The 20,964-nt window shown below is 39.0% G+C and overlaps 3 protein-coding genes across 3 annotated transcripts in view; 2 read left to right on the plus strand and 1 right to left on the minus strand.

Annotated features, from left to right (window-relative positions):
* Positions 1 to 8,858, plus strand: part of LOC113500625 (disintegrin and metalloproteinase domain-containing protein 10) — a 43,119-nt gene extending 34,261 nt beyond the window's left edge. The window contains exons 7-16 of the mRNA XM_026881478.1: positions 516 to 680; positions 2,617 to 2,788; positions 3,064 to 3,275; positions 3,639 to 3,873; positions 4,238 to 4,355; positions 4,595 to 4,764; positions 5,041 to 5,303; positions 5,427 to 5,659; positions 5,818 to 5,999; positions 6,082 to 8,858. Of these exons, the coding sequence (XP_026737279.1) occupies positions 516 to 680; positions 2,617 to 2,788; positions 3,064 to 3,275; positions 3,639 to 3,873; positions 4,238 to 4,355; positions 4,595 to 4,764; positions 5,041 to 5,303; positions 5,427 to 5,659; positions 5,818 to 5,999; positions 6,082 to 6,182 (1,851 nt within the window). The 3' untranslated portion in view covers positions 6,183 to 8,858. The remainder of the gene's footprint in view (positions 1 to 515; positions 681 to 2,616; positions 2,789 to 3,063; positions 3,276 to 3,638; positions 3,874 to 4,237; positions 4,356 to 4,594; positions 4,765 to 5,040; positions 5,304 to 5,426; positions 5,660 to 5,817; positions 6,000 to 6,081) is intronic.
* LOC113500624 (membrane-associated protein Hem) lies at positions 8,039 to 13,841 on the minus strand. The gene is made up of 2 exons (XM_026881477.1): positions 13,637 to 13,841; positions 8,039 to 12,922 (listed from the first exon to the last, which is right to left on the minus strand). Exon 2 carries the CDS (start codon positions 12,916 to 12,918, stop codon positions 9,541 to 9,543), a length of 3,378 nt encoding a protein of 1,125 aa, XP_026737278.1. The 5' UTR covers positions 12,919 to 12,922; positions 13,637 to 13,841; the 3' UTR covers positions 8,039 to 9,540.
* A 750-nt stretch (positions 13,842 to 14,591) lies between these two features.
* On the plus strand, positions 14,592 to 20,743 carry LOC113500681 (cell division cycle 5-like protein). Its single transcript, XM_026881546.1, has 16 exons — positions 14,592 to 14,813; positions 14,899 to 15,164; positions 15,386 to 15,516; positions 15,841 to 16,000; positions 16,226 to 16,394; positions 16,485 to 16,619; positions 16,812 to 16,966; positions 17,178 to 17,336; positions 17,468 to 17,546; positions 17,668 to 17,760; positions 18,025 to 18,196; positions 18,459 to 18,647; positions 18,961 to 19,166; positions 19,498 to 19,660; positions 19,929 to 20,068; positions 20,531 to 20,743. Exons 1-16 carry the CDS (start codon positions 14,769 to 14,771, stop codon positions 20,669 to 20,671), a joined length of 2,403 nt encoding a protein of 800 aa, XP_026737347.1. The 5' UTR covers positions 14,592 to 14,768; the 3' UTR covers positions 20,672 to 20,743.
* Positions 20,744 to 20,964: the final 221 nt, after the last annotated feature.

Consider the following 20,964-nt stretch of genomic DNA (forward strand, 5'->3'; position numbering starts at 1 on the left):
ACAAATTGTTCCGTAAATTCTTTTTCATTATTCACAATAAACATGCATACACAATTATTTGTAAATGCATCAGTTCTCTAAAAATATGTGCTATGTCATACGAATATTTGAGTCACTTTTGCTTTTCCTCTATTTATTTCTACTTTACTCTGTAAAGTAATAATATTTTTATTAAACTGTGATTAAACTAGGTAAATATTATTGACAATTTTTACAACAAGGTTGATCACGGTCATTCTTTAGAGTTCCTCCGTGTTTCGGAAGGCACGTTAATTTATGGGTCCCGGCTGTTAATTATACACCTTTGACAGTCTTGATGGGTGGTTAGAAGTTATAAAGTGTGACAACAAGTCTTGCTAAGGGGTAACATGTTGTCCACGTAACTGGGTTGAGGAGATCAGACAGGCAGTTGTTCCTTACGAAACACCGGTAGGAACATAGTTGGAAAAGCTAGGATGTTGATGTCTAAATATTTTAATCTAAATATCTATATAAGCATCGTTTTATTTTTCTAGCACCGAGATCCCAGTAAAAAGAGTGAAGTGGATATGAAGACACGTGAAGAGATCCTATCTCTGATATCGCACCATGTCACCGCAGTCAACTATATCTACAGTTATACCAAGTTCGATGGCCGACTCGAACACAGGAACATCAAGTTCGAAGTTCAGAGAATTAAGGTGAGGATGTTTAATATGATCATGTTTTCCACAAAAAGTATAGTAGGAAAAATCGGTATAATTCTTCTGAAGATTAATTAATTTCTTTATAATTCTATCGTCTAATCGAGTAAAAAATAAGTCAAAGCAATATGCGCGAATATTTAGAAGAATTTTCCTTAGTAGCTAACGAAAAATATATCTATATGTGTATGTATACATCTATTCTCCAACTTTACCATTACATTAATAGGAAGACATTTCAATACTTTTCTGCTTTTATGATTATTAGAGAATCAACTTTGTACGGTTACACTGTTTTCCGAAATGTTAATAAATAAAGCAACCTTAATAAAAATTGATTGCAAAAAGCGAGCTATTATCGTTAAACTTTATCTAGGTATACTCTCTTATAGAAATAGGTTTGGTGACCAATGACGTGTGGTTCATAAAATGTGTTTTAGTGTAAGTGTACCTACCACTATACTCGGTTACCGTATTGTACAAAAATCAACCGTAAGTCCTTTAAATAATGGCACAGCGAGTCAATGAGAAGTTCTTTTTTTATTAAATGTCGAAAATGGTACATCCATTTGAATATTTAAAAAATGGGGCTTATCGACTTACTTTAGAGATTAGGTGTCAAGTCAATTTTGTTTGTCATGCTTGTAGACAAGAACGTTTTTCCGTAAGCTTCAGCGATCGGTCAAATGTACTGAATGTCATTACTTGTCGAAATAGTCGTTCCTTAACATTTTAAGTTTTCCATTGTAGTCGAATGCAAATTTTCTGATTACAGCACTGGACACAATCATTTTAAAAATTTGTTTCTGTAATCTGAATTTTACTGCTGACGTTACTTAAGGTCATGGCCCACGGCAGTTATACTGCATGACTCATGCTAGATAATGCGGAAAATTTGATTTGAAATAGCAATGACCATTTCGAATGTTATCGGCAGACATATTTAGAAACGGTGTGCATATGCAGCTTTAATTAGTGTTAGCTTACGAAGAATAATGACCTCATCTCCGTACGGAGCCAGAAATATTAATTATCCGTTCATAAATGTAGCTCACGTTGAATCTTATGAGGCTAGTGTAATTAACGTTCGTCGAAAAATATTTATTTATTAAAAATATTTTTAAGTAATTTTAGGGGGTGCCTTATCAAAAGGACGGGACGAAGAACGGTACCTTGTTACTAAGACACTGCTGTCTTTTCGTCTTTCGTCAGGCTGTATCATGAACTGTGGTAGTTATTGTGCTTTGTCATAAACCACAATAAAGATTAAAAAAAAATAGGAATAACAGGAAAACTAAAAACTAAAAAAAAACAAAAGAGTACATTATTTCACCATTACTCCTAGCCCTTAGATGACGTATTTATTTCAAAAATCCAATTTATCAAACTTGTTATGCCTTGTTTTGTTTCGCACTGCCATTAACGATCACACGCACGTGATTGTAAATGCCACTGCTATTGTAATCACGTGCAATAAAACGAATTTATATACATATTGATTAGGTAAATGTCCAGTAGTTGAGTGATGGCCGATACTAATGTATTTGAATACATTTTCTTTTGATAATCGGTTTTGCAATGTGTTTCCAGTAATAAAAAAAAGAACGAGCACCTATTCTTGTATATAAAATTATATCCTGAAAACTCTTCTGTATCACCAATAATTGACTGGTATGGAACGGCTATAACGATGGATGTGCGAAGACGCCTTTACACCATTTTGTACAAAGAGTTTCAATAAAATGTTTATCCTTTATTTGAGATCCTATTTGAAATCCTAACTGTGTTTTGTATCTGAAGATTTTTTCTCTGTTCCATTGTTTGATGCCAAATGATATGGCATTAAATCCGCCTTTGAACTACTTAGTGCAAGTAGTTCAAGAACTGAAACCGTATAAATTGTTGTATATTCTAATGCGTAAATTATCTTTAGATTGACGACGATACAGCGTGTAATACGCACGACTTCGCGGCCGAACCCAACCAGTTCTGCCTGGAGAACATCGACGTGTCCAACTTCCTGAACCTGCACTCGCTCGGCAACCACGAGGACTTCTGTCTCGCATACGTCTTTACATACAGAGACTTTACTGGAGGCACACTAGGTAAGGAGAACACCATCTGTTCTAAGAATACATTGATGTGACTTTATTATCATCATTACTTCTTCTCCGACAAAAATTTAAAACTTGTCCTACGAGACGACACAAGATTTGCTGAGATCATCTTATTTCTTGATTCTTGGACACAAAGTTAACTTCACTTTTTTATTTGTTTATTCACAATTATTTACAGAAACACCGCGAATCATGCGCCGAGAATAATTTGTATCTCTCACTACCTTCTCTGAATTGATTATAATAAAAATATGTGTTCGCAGGTCTAGCGTGGGTGGCGAGTGCGAGTGGTGCATCAGGAGGCATCTGCGAGAAATACAAGACTTACACGGAGACGATAGGCGGCATGTATCAGAGCACGAAGCGGTCCCTCAACACGGGCATCATCACCTTCGTCAACTACAACAGCCGGGTCCCGCCCAAAGTCAGCCAGTTGACGCTGGCTCACGAGATCGGACACAACTTCGGATCGCCGGTAACAGTCTATCTAATAACACTTTATACTGTACAAATCACTTAATGATTATTGTATTTATATAATAATCTAATGTCTATAATGGTTTTGATATCCTCATACCCTGACGGAGATTTGTCGGTGAGACCTAAATGGATGTGGGAGTTCAAATTCAGGCAAGTACTAATGTGACTTTTAAAGACACATGTACTTTCTTGGTTATTTTGAATCTCGCGTGACCATAGCGTACACGTTAACCTACGTGAGAAGATTTCAATTTTTACTCGAGTCTTTTCTTCAATAATAAAATTATATTGAAAAGACTATTAAACACAGACACAGATTGATCTTATCCCTTTTACTCATGAAGTACATTGATCACAGCACGACTACCCATCGGAGTGTCGTCCGGGCGGGCAGCAAGGCAACTTCATAATGTTCGCGTCGGCCACGTCAGGCGACCGGCCCAACAACAGCCGTTTCTCAACGTGTAGCGTCGGCAACATCAGCGCCGTCCTCGACGCTGTGCGCGACGGACGCAAGAGGAACTGTCTCACTGCCAGCGCTGGCGCCTTCTGCGGGAATAAGATTGTGGAGGTCGGCGAGGAATGTGACTGTGGTATGTTTGCTGAAATATCATCATCATATTCTTCATTCTTGCCCGAAATCACTCGTAAAACCTTGAATACCCATTGTGAGATCAATTTTAAACTTGTAGGTATAATCAGCCAGAAATATGCCTGCTTATAATCAAATTCAACAATTTGGTATTGTTTCTGGGTAACAAAGTAGTCTACTCAACAATCATTTGGGAAATTCCTGTATATCAATAAAATACATACTTTTGAACATTTTTAGTAGGTCTAAAATCTGCGTTTGTTTATCGACTCTTAATGGTGACAGTAAATGTTGCCACACCAAAAAATACTATTATTGCAATTGCTACGAACTTATGTGATTTTTTTGTTTCTCCTCGTTAAAAGGTTACGACGAAATAGAATGTAAGGACCGGTGCTGTTATCCGCGACAGGTCAGCGCATTGGAGAGAGAGAAGAATTACACTGCCAAAGGCTGTACGAGGAGAGCTAAAACTCAGTGCAGGTTAGTTATCAGCCGTATTTCTGTGGTCTTTATGAAATTTTGGTCATAACAACATTGATGTTGAACAAAATCTAGATACAAAATTCCGAACAAAAGTGATCGTTAAAACTTTCTACTTTTTTCAACATCATTGGTATTTAAAGATATGATACAAACACAATTTTTACTAACTTATAGCAGTAATAGTTAACGTATTTTGCATTCTCAACATTATATTAATAAATACTTCCCCCTCGCAGTCCATCACAAGGCCCGTGCTGTAACGGCAACACGTGTGAGTTCGTGCCGTCGTACCGCAACCAGACGTGTCGCGAGGCCTCCGAGTGCAGCCACGCGTCCTTCTGCTCAGGGAACTCGGCCGACTGTCCGGAGCCCAGAGCCATGCCCAACCACACCAAGTGTAATAATGGTAAGTGATCTAAGGAAATTGTTGAGTAATGGTGTACGCGCGACTTTTTGTTTGACGTTGTCAACGTAAAAATTGCTTGCTTGGTTAAATTTCGAGAAGGTAAGAAATAAGGATTAAATCGTCATGTTTATCTTTCGTAAATACTCGGGAGTAAACCGTTGCATCATTTAATAATGAATCAGCCCCACGATAGTTATTATAAAATATCTTTGTCAATTTTTTCAGTGCAAGCGATATTATTGTTTGTTGTTGTTGACCGAGTGGTTGTGTTACCAGGCACGCAGCTGTGCCTGGGCGGCGAGTGCAGCGGCTCGATCTGCCTGGCGTGGAACATGAGCGAGTGCTTCCTGTCGTCTGCGCCGCGCGCGCGCGGGGACGGCGTGTCGGCCGTGGCGGACCGGCGCGCGCTGTGCCAGCTGGCGTGCCAGACCGGCCCGCGCCCGGACTCCTGCCGCAGTACGGCGGACTTCGCGGCGCGCGTGGGCCTGCCGCCCGGCGGGATCAGTCTGCGGCCCGGCTCGCCCTGTGATAACTTCCAGGTGGGGTTATGGCGCTTAGCGCTTTTAAAACTAGAGTAATAATAAGGTTTTACGCGACGGGACAAAAACCTTGTTGAACCCAGTTTGAAACAAAAATGTTAATATTACAATTAATTCTTTCAGGGTTACTGCGATGTGTTCCTTAAATGCCGCGCAGTAGACGCGGAAGGTCCGCTGGCACGGCTGAAGAACCTGCTGCTGAACCGCGCCACACTACAGACCGTGCAGGCCTGGGTCACGGAGCAGTGGTGGGCCGTGCTACTGGCAGGAGTGGCGCTCATCGTGTGTATGGGGGCCTTCGTTAAGTGCTGCGCCGTGCACACGCCTTCTTCCAACCCCAAGCGACCGCCTGCCAGGTACTTATACTCACTATTGGGCCTATGCTTTAATTGAATAAAGAACCTCGGGTTGTATAACTCGGGAAATCGCGCACATTCTGATGTAAGAGTGTATACATGGTGCCGATATTATTATATTTCTGCAGTAGAATAATATAACATTGTTGTAAACACAGACGGTTGTCGGAGACGCTACGGCGACCGATGAACACATTGCGGCGTATGCGGCACGCGGGCGGGGCGGGCAGCGCCGCCGCGGCTGGACGCTCGCCTGCGCGGGCGCCGCGTCCCGGACATAGGCGCGCGCGGACACATAAAGGTTACGCACCGCCGCTCACGTATGCACACAGAGATCTCGGTAACTATTACACCAACATAATATATTTATATCTTCTTCGTCTAACATTGATAGAAAGCTAATATATGAAATGTTGATGCAGTAGCAGCATCGGCGCCGGCAGGGCCGAGCGGCAGACGGGGCGAGCCGTACGCGAACGCGTACCCGCAGTCGTACGAGATGCGGCCGCCGCAGAAGGTCTGACAGTACGAGTACGTCGCGGGCGCGGGCGGCGGCGAGGCGGCGCTGGAGCTGGTGGCGCTGGCGCCGGGCGTGCCGCTGCTGCTGGGCTACGTGTACCGCGAGGACGCGCGCACCGTCACCGTGGGCTCGCAGACCACCATCACGCTGCACTCGCCCGACGCGCTGGCCGTCACGCGCCCGCCGGACCGCCCGCGCGACGGCCCGCGCGACCGCCCGCCGCCCGACATGTAGGCCGCGCCGGGGACACACTTATTTGCTCAACGCGGGCCGGCGCGAGCGGTCCGCCCTCTCTGAGCTCAAATGTAGAAAATATTCGCATGCCACGCGGCGATCGATCAAATTATTATTTTTATACAGAAAATACCAGGGAACTCTTAGGGACGGCGCGATGACCGTGTGAACCAGTGATACGTTTTAACTGTTCAGTAGAGTGTTGTTCCCGTAACCGGACATTTATGTATATTTTTGTATATAAATGGAGAGGTATACAAAGGCTACGATGTAAAAATATCATACGACTATAAACCAGAACGTTCATACCGACTCTTAGAGATAATTGTAAAGTAACTGCATTGTTTTACTCGAATCTCCGTAATTGTAATTTTTATATAAAGTTATTTTTAACGTATTTAATGTAACGTAAGTGGAATGTCGAGGTGCCATTATACCGATTTGTATTCCTGTTCCTTTAATAGTTAGTTCTTCATTTTTCACTCCATCGTGATAATGCATTCGACGTAATGTACATTTTATAATAATTTCATTAGGGCTCAAATAATTACATATTTTCAAAATTTGCATTTAGTCTTCCTACGGCAATGAATATACTTTTTGGTATTCGTTTATTTTATTTATCCTATTTTAAGTAGAGTGTAATGTGGAATTCAACAATATTGCCAAATGATCAAATGTTATTAGACTGAACCATGTTGCTAAGATGACATTTACAAACTCATTCCTTGTATTATTTAGTAACTGTATGAGTTGTGCGCAGAGTGGCTCAAGTGGTTTCCACGCATTGTGTTGAATGGTGTTCTAACAAACTTGCATATCACACACCGCTCCCTTCCTATTCCTCCTATACCTGTGTATCCGAATGTTTTGTCGTACAGTCCAATTGATCTCTTTGATAGATTACGAGATTATGTTTACAATCTTATTGCGTAGTATTATTACTTTCCGTCGTGCAAGCCAAAGAGCATGATGTATTTTTATTATTTCTATACATTGTAATATTAAGAATCGGTCTTATAAGTATACCATATTAATGCCATTTTATTAGTGAATGTCGAAACAATACGCAAGTTCTTGTAATTGTACTATAATACTGTATATTTGTATGTATGTAAACTGAGGGTAATGTTCTGTTGTAGAATGACTTGACCAATCGTGTAACCGACGGATACATTATGTCCGTCAATAGTAGTACTCAATGGCATTATTTCTCCTAAGTGTAAGCTAGATTACCGTAATAGATTATTTAAATGACAATGTGAATATTTTTAATTAACAAGATGAATGTTACAACATGTGATTTCAAAATAATAAAAAAACAATAAATTTTACATGAATTCGATACTTTCATTTACTTTCTTCTGTTCGTATAACTTTATTGACCTTAGCCCAATTTCCTTTCCGAATCTTATTCGGCTAGAAATTTAGTCCAGGCCAACATCAGTATCATCATAAGACTACCCGGTACAAAGAAACAAGTATTGAAATACGTCTAATATTTTTATATATTGAAATTTCTATCTATATTACAAGTCTGTAACACAGATAGTATGAAGTCTTCTCACAAATTCTACTTTCCATGGGTTTTATTGAATTGTATAACGTGAATAAAACAAAGTTTATATATTTTTCGAGTTTAATAAAGGATATATCTGTATATACAAGGTACAAAAGTATCGTATCAATAACTAGACAATAAACAGCGATCGAATAAATATCGACGTGTAAGTCAATACCTATAAAATACAAATTAATGCAATAAATTAGCATGTGCCACAATGCATTCAATTTCACTTATCTAGACTTTAAAAAAGCACGAAGTGAATTTAATAAAGCTGTGCATAGATACAACAACAAAAAAGAAGAACCGAGATATCTTCCATGCGTGGAAACGATTCATAAAAACGTAAAAATCTATTTTGTCGAAAATATGTATACATATTATATTAATAAATATTTCAGAAAGTTTGTTTGATTTATCGAAAAAACGAAAAATCTGTTAAATGAATTTGTTGAGGAATGACGTCAAAAAGGGTGCTCCCGTATTTATTTTATTTTTCGACAAAGCAATAACCACGTCTATTATTTTTTGATAATTAACTTCATAGACGAAAACAGTCAACATCATCTACACATACAGCGGAGCGCATTAGTCATACGAATCAGTAGCTTCCGTAATCCAAACGGATTTCCTATTAACTACAGTAATGATATAATTACATACAAACAATTGTATTACTATGTAGGTACCTATTTATCTATGTACCAGTGCTCGTTGCTATTGACTATTACATTGAATGATTGAATCAACTATAAATAGAGATATTCGTAAACCTAATGTAGTTGGTGTTATAAGTTAGGTTAATTTTATCTTACATATGAACATTGCAGTGCTATTTTCTGAATTTAATGGTTAAAAACGTTGAAATGTGTTTTCTTTAGGAATAGTAGTATTTATTATATTATAATCATAAAATAAAAAACTTAATACATTATGTAACTTTTCAATAATATTTTCAGTGGATCAAATTAACAAACTACATGATTTTAGACTTTTAGGCGGTGTCTACTCAATCTCAGAATGTAATGATACTAAACTACAATTTTGAAGTATCTATGAACTATAAAAGCGTCACGGCAATTATATAACTAATCACCTAAAGTATTCACGCATCTCTGTGATCCATACAAGTTAATGAACTCCACGGATTTGTTATTACAATATATTAATCAATAATAAATCTTTGACAATAATTGAACTGCGATGTTTTCTTATAAAGTATCTACTTTAACTAAATATATTAAAATAAAAACGATTACACCTAAAATATTTGCTTACAAGAAAATCCAATAGATATTAGTACTGAAAGGAATAGAATAACAGTCTCATTAAATCTAAATCTTTTGAAAAACAGTTACAGGTTTTTATTTCAGAAGTATAAATAAAATGATTCATCAACGTGTCGATAATAATTTCAAATATGAACATATTAAAAATGAATGCCTTAATAATACTCGCAGTATTGGAATTTGTCTATACAACGACATAGTGTAATAATAAACTATGGTGTAACTAACATGCTACGCAGAATGCTTTTGTCTTTCGTCGTCTAGAACAAAATCATTATAAATGCAATGCCATTTGTTCTTGCTTGTACACTTCGTGATAAGCGTTACGTATTAGAACGTATGGGAAGCAAGATTCTAGCAAGTCCATCGTAAGGAATGGTGATTCTTGAACAATTAAGTCCAAAAGAAGATAAACAGATTCTCGGTTCTTTATAGCTTCTTTGTCGGTCTCCTGACCGAGGCGAAGCAGAGACGAAGACGCTAGAGCCAAAAACTCTTTCATACGATCTTCGATGTCGCCTTGGCCACAAATAGTGAACAGTGCGCCAAAGATGTGGTTTATTGCAGGTGCCATACAATGGATATTATTTGCATGGCCTTCTAGAGAAGGTCTATAGAATGAACCTTCATTGCGAGCCAGTCTGGGCAGAGAAACAGCTACGAACACCATTAAGAAACATACAATGAGATGCTCCTCTTCCTCTACGTCAGTTTTATGTTGGCGTAGGGCTGAAGCTAACGTGGGGTCTACCTTGCAAGCCAAACCCGCGGCTGAACACATTTCCGATATTACTCGCATTGGATCGCCGCTTGGCAGTTGTTGCTGAAAATCTTTGATTGAGCTAATTAGGAATGGAATGCGTCGCTCCAAAACATCCAATAGTGACTCTTGTGCCACTTGTCTAAAGCTCAAAATGACGCCAATTATTGTCATTCTTTGCAAAACGTTGTCTACGTGTTGGAGTCTTTTGAACTGTTCTCTCATTATTTCAGGTTTATCAAAGTGTGTCCTAAGCATTTGAAGCACTTCCTTGTTCTGAACAACTAATTTCTTTAGCTCTTGGACTTGACTCGCAATATGCCACATCAGTGTTTCGCTTAGCAACTTCATGCCGTAAGGTCCGATCAGTTCAGCCAATGCTCGAAGTTCATTAATGTCCGAATACTCTTCAGCATTAAATGGAATTGCCCCTTCTGCTGTCAGACTTACAAAAGCTTTTTGATTCATGGAAAAGCAGATACTTCCAGCGCTGACCCTCCTGAGTAAGATTTCCGAATACCACTGCGTGTAGAGTGAGGCTATGGTTTTTTCCCCGTGACTGTCTGTGTTTTGTGTTTGTTGCAAAAGGCAATTGTTAAACACTCTCGTTATATCAATATGGACATAATTTTCAACTGTTTGCAGTACATTCATGTACGCTCGTACACTGACCAATAACTCTGATGGTTTGGCGATTTCACTAGTATCCTGATTAAACATCACCATGCCAACAAGTGCCTTCGAAAATCTAGTCTCTAAATGCTGATGCAAATACTCGCGAGGTGCGAATGTATATTCCCATACATTGACAGTAGCGCAATAGTTAATAGCGTAACATAGCTCTGTTAGTGCCATGTGTAGTTTGTCCATAGTGGTGAGGACTTCTCTAGTCTTCCTGTAACTCTCAGCTCCTGGCTGGACGATTGCCATTGTATTCTTTTTGTTTTTATCTTTCTTCTTCCTATTAGCCAGGTGTGCAATAGTTTGCGCACAATGTTTCGGAAGTAACTTGTCGCTCATTGTGCATTGTTCATCACAAATTGTAGTGATTATGTTTTTAGCTTCTTTTGCCATTTCATCTAAAAATATGTTTACAACTGAGAGACTCCTTTCTCTAATGTGGTGTCTTTCTTCGGGGCATAACTCATGAGTGCAGTTTTGGAAGTGACTGCAAATTAGCGGGAATGCAATAATGTAGCGATTTTGAGCTGGAAATTCAAGGCACAAGTGGAATTGACTTTCAAAGATTTTACTGTAAAAACAGAACAGGGATAAGTCAGATGTTTCGACCATTATTTCATCGAGATTATCAACCATTTTTGTGTGGAAGACCATTTTATCAATAAACTGTGCTAATTCCCTTTGATCAACGAGACTGAACGCAGCTTTGGCAACTGAAGTGTATGTCTGCAGCCTGAACCAGTCTAGCCGGAAGGCACGGAAATCGAATAATTCATTATCTTCAACTTGCTTTATACTCAGATTGGCAGCAGTGCTGCACAATGACGAAAGGATTATGTTTTCATCGTCGGGATTAACTTGGAGATTCTGTATCATCAAGTTTAATGCTACAGCATCAAACCCTGACAGATATTGCACGTAGTATCTCTGCATAACTTGGCTGTATTTTCTCACTAGAGCTCGGAGCTCCTCCATATGGAACAAAAGTTCTGGAAGCTGGCGGTCCTCCAAATCTTCAGCAGCTTTGCCCTTTACTTTTTGGGGAGGATTATCATTGTGTCGCAATAGCCAGAACACTTCATCTCTTGCATAGCAAAGACCAATAAAAATTAACAAGGCTTTCGGTCCTAACAATCCTGGCTGGTCTGTTAGTATGAGACCTAATTCTTTCAATGCAGTTCTCAAAAACTTTCGCCTTTCCCTGTGTTTGTAACCAGCCTTCTGCACAGCATGGTGATAACAATCCTTTACCTCAGATATTCTCTTGCCATAACCTTTTATACCATCAAAGTAACCTTGGATGTAGCTGTGAATGTAAATGACCTCATCACGGAATAATGCAACTACCCAGCCTGACTCTAAGGCACTAACCCACATCTTATTAGCATGGTCTTGTTGCAACATTTGATGGCAGATGGCAAAACCAAATATGACCCATCTCTCTAGGCATTCCAAAGACACATATTCACATGACATGGTGTTAGTTTCAGATGGTTTCAGAAGTTGTGCCGGGTTGCTAACTAAGCTTAACTTTTGTTCCGACCTCCAAGTGTCTGCTGTCAGATTTCTTGCAGGATATACTTGCCACAGAGAATTAAGTGCACTAGAGAGCACTTTTTGATGAGGGAGAAACTCTTCCGAAAGTTTTTTAAGAGGAGCGTCATAATCCAATATCATTTGTCCCAAGCGAGGGAAACTTGGATCAATTTGGTTGTTCACCATTTCATGGGCAGCATTGAATAAGCCTAGCACGGCTTTGCGATCTTCGACACGCGACAGCAAGATCATTAAAGAAATATATGTTGTTATCAAATCTAGGTAATTTTTAGTCAGTTCAAAATTTAGTGTCAAGTCCAAAGTGACTTGACAGGCATCAAGAATATTTAGCAGTTCACAGACATTGTCTTTAAAGTCTAACAGATCTACAAATGTATAGTAGTACAGTGAAAGGGATTTAATAATTTCATTACGAATGTTTGTGATGGCCTGAAGGCCTTTGACGTCAATGTTAGGGAATCTTCTTACAATATTCTTGATAGAAGACTCTAAAACCTTGTCAGAAAGAAATCCTGGTTTTGATTTGGCATCTCCACAAGCTTTCTTAATGTTGTAGATCCTGGTCAGCATTCCAATACCTCGGTCATTGAGAATGATGAGCTTCTCAGCCAGCTTCTGCTGGCTGATGTGGACTGATCTTGACAGTGTCGACATGGTTCTGTAAACAAAATTTATTCCTCATCATACAAAAAATTTGACAGGAAAACTATAGAATATTATACATAAATATGTAGGTATATTGAGACTCAAATGGTTCTTATTACTAAGACGTTGAGGATAAAACCAGCAAAAACAAAAATAAATAATTAGTAACAATTCAGTGTGTATTCTAAATAATATAATATATAATGAGTATAAAATATACTAATGATAATACATGTGTGGTGTAAAATAAATGCAAAATCACCAATATTTGTTACATTTAAGTATTTTAAAACAAAGTTGATTGTAATATCATGAGAAACTTACTTTCTATGAATTGTATTTATCTTAAACTCTAGCTGCTAAGTAAATATATTTTGATGTCAGTCGCATAAACTAAGCATAAGAATTTATTCAACTCCACAATAGAAATCATAGCATCAACTACAGACAAAAGAATTAGCGCAATAACCGCTAGTTCAATTCAGAACACTGAGGTACAATTCAGAATCAATTGCATGATTAGCAACGCCAAATACAAATTGGTGTTATCACATCCTTCCTGATTACACAAATTGAACTGTTTGCTTAGCTCTCAAGGTATCACTACATTTTTACCGCACTAGTAAACGTTTATCAACTAATAATAGATAGTACGATAGTCTAAGCTTGAGTAGATTCAGAGAACCATCAGAGTAATGATGAATAAATATGCTTGAATCATAGTTACCTTACACTGTGCTAGATCTCAACGTACCAACTTTACACGTTAAGTCAATGTTTCATGGTATTCAGTTCACTGAATCGGTTAGAGGAGATTCATTTTTTAGTCCTTTACGCTTCACTTAAATATGTTTTTATCAATAATCAAGGAAAAGGGAGTGTCAGAAACGCTATCGTATCGCCCATTTACGAGAATTTGACATTTCATTTCATTTCGAAATGTTGGTACCGAAACAGTATTGCCATGTCGATGTTTAAATTGTACTTTAGCGCATGCTCTTGATATTTGGTATTATTTTCAACCGACTTCAAAAAGGAGAAGGCTCCCAATTCGCGTTGCTACCGCAAAACTGAGTTACTGATTGTGTGGATCCTTATTTCTCCTAACGTGAAAAAGCTGTCATTTGGTACTATGAAAATATCATCAACATTGGCTCAGTAGTTTTCATTTGAAGTCAGTTGTATGCTTTTAATGCCTCTTCATCTGCATGGTTTGTACTACGTGAATGCGTACCCCGTTTGTGGCATCGGAAAAAAATGGTTCGATTCGGTTCGGAAGTGTAATATAAGTGTATAGTCTGTTTTGTATAAGTATGTATTAGTATAGTGCATTTTAATGTTGATGAATCAAATAAATAAAGTGTACATTTCTTGCAGGGCACGATAATCAAAAGTCGACCTAGTCCCAAAAAAAAATGTGCGATTATTAAATTGGCGAGGGCTCTCCAATTTATAGCGAAAAGATTATGCTGTGTTTAGTGATATCCGATATAGCAATCACCATCATATTTTTTTTATCATTACAATAATAATACTGAACCCAGAAAAAAAGTGATTTAAAGATTTTCAACAGATATAATAAAGAAGAATAAAATCGTTTTATTATCCCTAATATTGCGTGATATTGCCATCTAGGAATAAGGGGTTGACAGTACTTGACAGGAAATTTTAGTTACTTGACGTGACGCTAACTTCATCTTTCTGAATGAAACGTCATTGTGTTTTATCAATCGGAATAAATCACGTTATTTATTTGCTGGATAATTAGTATGTGACCCATAACAAAGTTTATAATTAAACACCCAGAAAGTTATATTCATTAGAATTTTGTGACCGGTGGCAGAAATAACTCATAAACCATGCCGCGGATTATGATAAAGGGTGGCGTTTGGCGCAACACCGAGGTTTGTGATTTTACCTGAATTACGCACGGATAAATCGCTGGGATTCTTGCTCTAGAAGTAATTTTATGTTTAATTGTCTGTTTAGGATGAAATCCTTAAAGCGGCGGTAATGAAATATGGGAAAAACCAATGGTCCCGTATTGCATCGCTGCTGCACAGGAAGTCCGCAAAACAATGCAAAGCTCGTTGGTACGAGTGGCTGGATCCGAGCATCAAGAAGACAGAATGGTCTCGCGAGGAGGACGAGAAGCTGCTGCACTTGGCCAAGCTCATGCCCACACAATGGAGGACCATTGCTCCTATCATTGGACGTACAGCAGCACAATGCCTCGAAAGATACGAATATTTACTGTAAGTTATATTTGTAAAAAAAAATGAAAATTGGTGATATTTATATTTAGAAATCTAAAGTTCATTTTCATTAATGATAATCTGAATATTCAGCATAAATTTATATAACCTGTTTGCTGTGATTTTCAACGAACTTGAATTTTAGATATCTTGCTAATAGGAAATTATTCATGATCATAGTTTGATATAATCTATTTACTCTGTTAACTTTAATCATTCAGCGATCAAGCTCAAAAGAAGGAAGAAGGGGAGGATATGGGTGATGATCCCCGCAAGCTAAAGCCAGGAGAAATAGATCCCAACCCAGAGACAAAACCAGCCAGACCTGATCCAAAGGACATGGATGAAGATGGTAAGTGCAACAACCCTGATAATCTGGTGATGAAGATTAGAAATATATATGTTTATGTACACCTGTGGACCACATTAGGCTAAATTGAGTTGTTGATTTTTAGCCAACAGCTTTGCCAGTGCCAGATAATCAATCACTTCTTTAATATCCTTGTGCTTGATCAAAAAAAAATTGTGGTCAATACTAATTGTCTCCATTTTTACCCACCAAAACCATTTATCTAGAAACTTATATCACACTGATTATGCAAAAGTAGGTCAAATATGAAAACTGTAGAAAAAAAGATATTGTAACACATTCTCATAAAAAAATATTTTTTTTTAGAACTTGAAATGCTGTCAGAAGCCCGAGCTCGTCTTGCCAACACACAAGGGAAAAAGGCAAAGAGGAAGGCCCGTGAAAAGCAGTTGGAGGAGGCACGGAGACTGGCTGCCTTGCAAAAGAGGAGGGAACTGAGTGCTGCGGGCATTGCTGTCCCAATCAGGTAAGGGTTTCTCTAACAAAGAGATTTCATAAACATCTTTATCCTTATACCATTCCTTAGAAAATATAAGATGTTTATACTTGTATGTTCTACCTTTCAGATTACAGAACCCCTATAACCATGAACATCTTTCCTGCTTTCTAGATAGTATATAAATCTTATATATATAGTTATAGAAATCTTTAAAAATCAATTCAGTTTTAAATTATATCTTTATTTTCATAGGCGAAAGAAGAAGCGTGGTGTTGACTACAACTCTGAGATACCTTTTGAGAAGAAACCTTCAGCTGGGTTTTATGATACGTCTACGGAAGTAGTAGACCCAATGGCGCCAGATTTCTCTAGACTGAGACAACAGCATCTTGATGGAGAATTACAATCAGAAAAGGAAGAGGTAAGGCATCACAAGCATAAATAAAGTGTGTTGTTATATTTCCATGATTTTCTTCTAGTTTAAAAGTCTTGATTGTAATGTTTGTTGTAGAGAGACAGACGTAAGGACAAGCAGAAGTTAAAACAACGCAAAGAGAATGATGTGCCTCAAGCTATGCTGCAGGGCGACCAGCCGGCGAGGAAGCGTAGCAAACTGGTGCTACCGGAACCACAAGTTACTGATCAGGTAATGTATTAGTACCTAAGAGGGTGAATGTGTGACTGATGAATAATCTTCCACCAATTTCGGTAACTGCGACTGCTTCGACTCTATTGGCGTGCGTGCGTGTGTCGAGCTCTCGACTCATCTCGTTTGGCATCCAGCTCAGAAAGCCGGCGTTCTTCAAAGTGATTGATATATGTTGTGTGTTGCATGCAGGAGCTGCAGCAGGTGGTGAAGCTGGGCCGCGCGTCGGAGGCGGCGCGCTCGTGCGCGGGCGGCGCGGGCGCGCCCACGGACGCGCTGCTGGCGCAGTACGCGCTCGCGCCCGCCGCGCCCGCCGCGCTGCGCACGCCGCAGCCGCATCACGACAGGTCCGCTGCTCCACACCGCGAGACAAGATAACAGTGGCGAGCCACTAAAGTGCCCTGAACACATAACACGTTGACATAACTGCAAATGCACCACACATGCCATTTTATTGTGATCATTTTATATTGCACTTATAACCAATTGCATTCATTCACCTTTTCCAGTAAACCATGATTAATTTCAACCAACCAATAATGTCCTTGTCTGTTGTAGGATCTTAATGGAAGCACAGAACGTCATGGCCCTGACCCACGTGGATACCCCCCTGAAGGGAGGTCTGAACACTCCATTGCATCAGACAGACTTCTCCGGCTCACTGCCGCAGGGACAAGCCGTGGCTACGCCCAACACTGTGCTAGTTACACCATTCAGGTATGGTCTTACTATATACACACATAATTATTATTCCTTAAAGGATTTTGATGCAGTTTGCACATTCAAAACCTAAAAGTGATTGTTTTTTCCTCTCTTATTCTCTAACTGTAAATCTCTGCCCAACTCAGATCTTCACGCAGCGAAGTATCAACACCGGGCAGCTTTAATACGCCTAGTCAAGCAGCGGCAACACAGCCAGGACTACTTGTATGTATAACTTATTAATATATCATTGAAGTTTTATAACACACTGGCTGTGAAATCTTGACAACATAAAGAGAACAGTGCTTTGGACTAGATATCATTTGTTTGTTTGGTTGCTTGACAGACACCGGGACTTCGGGACAAGTTGAGCATCAATCCTGAAGACAGAATGAGTACTGGCGATACTCCTCAAGCCGCAGTTCAAATACAGAAACAGGTAACAATAAACTTATTTTAAATGTATGTTAAGCTCAATTCTGCTGAACTACTTTATGCTATACTATACTGCTAAACTATTTTATGCAGAGCGACAATTGAAAATCTAGTTAAAATATCTGTAGATAGTTTGAATTTCTTAAAAGAACTCAAGGAAGACTTGTTTTTCTGTGGTTGGATCAGAAATGTTTCTTTAGTCAACCACAATTGTATACTTATCTACTAAATCTCAGTAAAATAAATAAACATAAATCATATATTACAGCAAAAAGCATCAGTTCGCAACGCTTTATCGTCGCTACCGACACCTCGCAACGATTACGAGATCGTAGTACCGGACCAGGAGGACGAACTCATGGAGAGCTCTGCATCAGACGCTCATGTTGAAGATCAGGCCGACGCCGACGCTAGGCTGCAACAAGAACAGGAGGAATTGCGTATGTTGTAATTTCGGCATCGCCGAGCCGTAGTCCAGATAATGAATCGGAGTTATTCATCCGCTTTGATTACGCTCGTTGTTTAATAGCAAGGCGAAAGGAAGGATGAAGATCTCATTCCAATTTGAAATGTGTACCTTTAAAACCACAGAGAGCTTTTTTTTCTTACACTATTGTTGTCTTTGTCTAAACTGGTCCGTGTGGTAGGCAAATATCTATTTGTATTTACGTGAGTTAACGCAGCCCCTCCCGTGTCGCGCAGGGCTGGCGGCGCTGGCGCGGCGCTCGGCGGCGGTGGTGCGCGGGCTGGCGCGGCCGGCCGAGCTCAACGCGGGCGTGCTGCGCGGCGCCGCGGGGGGCGCGCTGTCCGCGCTGCAGCTCGCCGAGGACCTGCTCAAGCAGGAGATGCTCACCATGCTGCACTACGACGCGCTGCGGGACCCGCCGCCCGGTACGCAAGCTATTTGGAATATTTCACCTAGAATACATACTGCACGTGTATGATGCAATTGGTAAAAACAGCCCTAATATGGCCTACTCGTTGCTGAGGTCATTGCGAAAAAAGTAACAAAGAAATATAGCAATAAGACTGCATTAAATCTCTTCTACCCTCCACCAATTCCAGTTTCTCCTATATAAAACATCGAACATGTAGGAAAATACTGAGAAATGGACTTTATACGGTGAATTATAGACCTTCTTAAAAAAAATGTCATCAGGTTACGTATTTTTGAGCACAAAATAAACATACATCTTTCATTCAGGTGTCGACAAAAAACGTGCAGTACAGTTACAAGCATCACACTTAGCGTTCTTGGAACAACATCCTTACGAGGAGTTCTCAGTGGAAGAGCTAGATGCTGCTAAGCTTGAGATGAAGAAGGAGATGGAGGTAGTGAAGGCGGGCATGGGCCACGGCGAGCTCAGCATGGACGCGTACACGCAAGTGTGGGAGGAGTGCCTGGCACAAGTAAGGACATAATCCATTTGCTATCATAATTACAAAGTTGTTTTCGCGATGCCATGCAGACTTAAATCCTTGAATTTCTAGCTATTCTATTATTTCTTTTATATAATTCAGTTTGGTGGCTAGAGTAAATCGTTCTTCTGTATGTCTGTACGGTTAGCGATATTGTATATTGGTCATTTATTACGCCTTAATATCTTAACGCTATGTACACAATCTGAAGTACTTCAGATTCTATATTGTAGGACGTGTTTTGTTTGTATATAAATAAAAGTCCTTTTGGGTTTCGGAAATTTGACAGTAGACCGCATTATAATGTTATGTTTTCTTTCAGGTACTTTTCTTACCTGGACAAAATAGGTACACTCGTGCGAACTTAGCAAGTAAGAAGGACAGATTGGAATCAGCTGAGAAACGTTTAGAACAGAATAGGAGTCACATGGCCAAAGAAGCAAAGAAATGTTCTAAAATGGAGAAGAAACTTAGGGTTTTGACAGGTGGGTTGAGTACAGACAGTATTAAAAAATGCCGCTCTGTAATATTTAAAACTAGTCTCATTCTGTCTGTTATAGTAATGATAGTATTGTTGACTACATTTTATAGATTATGTAAACGTAAACTTTATAGATACGTACTAGAGACCGTGAGAAACCAAACAAATAAAAATAAGAAAGACTTAATATAAAAACATATCTGGTACTCATAATTGGATTACATACAATCTATGCATTAAAAATTGATTTACTTAAATTTGCATTTTCACAGGGGGATATCAAAGTCGTGCGGCTTCATTGATCAAACAGTTCCAAGAGTTGCAGGATCAAATAGAGCAGGCCAACTTGGAACTGTCCACTTTCAAGTTCCTCGCCGAGCAAGAAAAGGCAGCCATTCCACGTAGGATCGAGGTATGTCGATAATAATTATAAGAATTCAGCTTATAAAATCCATGAAATAAATGCACCTATTTCCCATAAAGCAGGAAGGGTTCCTGCCAGTGAAGCTCGTATTTTTTTAAGAATTATAATATTCATCCCTACTAATATTATAAATGCGAAAGTAACTCAGTCTGTCTGTCTGTGACGCCTTCACGTCTAAACTACTGAACGGATTTAACAAAATTTGGTACAGAGATAGAGTTGACCTTGAGAAAGAACATAGGATAGTTTTTATCCTGGACTTTTGAATAATTCTCTTGGAAACGCGATATAGCCGACCTCGACGCGGGCGAAGCCGCAGGCGAAAGCTATTTATTCAATATTTACATTCGCACACAAGGTTTATTACAAAATCAATCTCAATGAAATCAAAATCAAAAACTCCCTGACAGCTCATATTTGATTTCCATTATAAACTTGTTTTGTTTTCAGTCGTTGACCGAAGACGTTAATCGGCAAACGGACAGAGAAAAACAACTTCAGAAAAGATATGCGGAACTTCAGGCAGAACTCGAGGATCTCCACAAAGGAAAACAACCCAAAGAAGTAGACGCGAAAGCCTCGGACGAGTAAATTGTTATATTTATATAATACAACAATAAATAATTATAATTAATTCAGGTTTTGTTCAAAATCAGTCGAATTTGAAATATGTATAACTATAATAGGCAGACAGAAAATAAAATTAATTGTTAAGTGACAAAGTATTTTATTTTTTGTTTTATATACAACATGATTTACACTAAATATATCAAATTATTAAGTATTAAACCATAATAAGTTATAATTTTCGCTTAGAATTGAATAGCAAAATCATAAATACTATGTATCATTACTATAATTTGACGACCTCCGTGGTCGAGTGG

The sequence above is a fragment of the Trichoplusia ni genome, chromosome 14 (assembly GCF_003590095.1).
Source record: "Trichoplusia ni isolate ovarian cell line Hi5 chromosome 14, tn1, whole genome shotgun sequence".
In the NCBI taxonomy this organism is placed as follows: Eukaryota; Metazoa; Arthropoda; class Insecta; order Lepidoptera; family Noctuidae; genus Trichoplusia; species Trichoplusia ni.

Coding starts and splice junctions, on each gene's coding strand:
- LOC113500624 (XM_026881477.1), bottom strand. CDS start 12,918: ATGTCGACACTGTCAAGATCAGTCCACATCAGCCAGCAGAAGCTGGCT.
- LOC113500681 (XM_026881546.1), top strand. CDS start 14,769: ATGCCGCGGATTATGATAAAGGGTGGCGTTTGGCGCAACACCGAG. Junction 14,814..14,898: donor GCGTTTGGCGCAACACCGAG/GTTTGTGATTTT, acceptor TTGTCTGTTTAG/GATGAAATCCTTAAAGCGGC. Junction 17,761..18,024: donor CAGTTCAAATACAGAAACAG/GTAACAATAAAC, acceptor CATATATTACAG/CAAAAAGCATCAGTTCGCAA.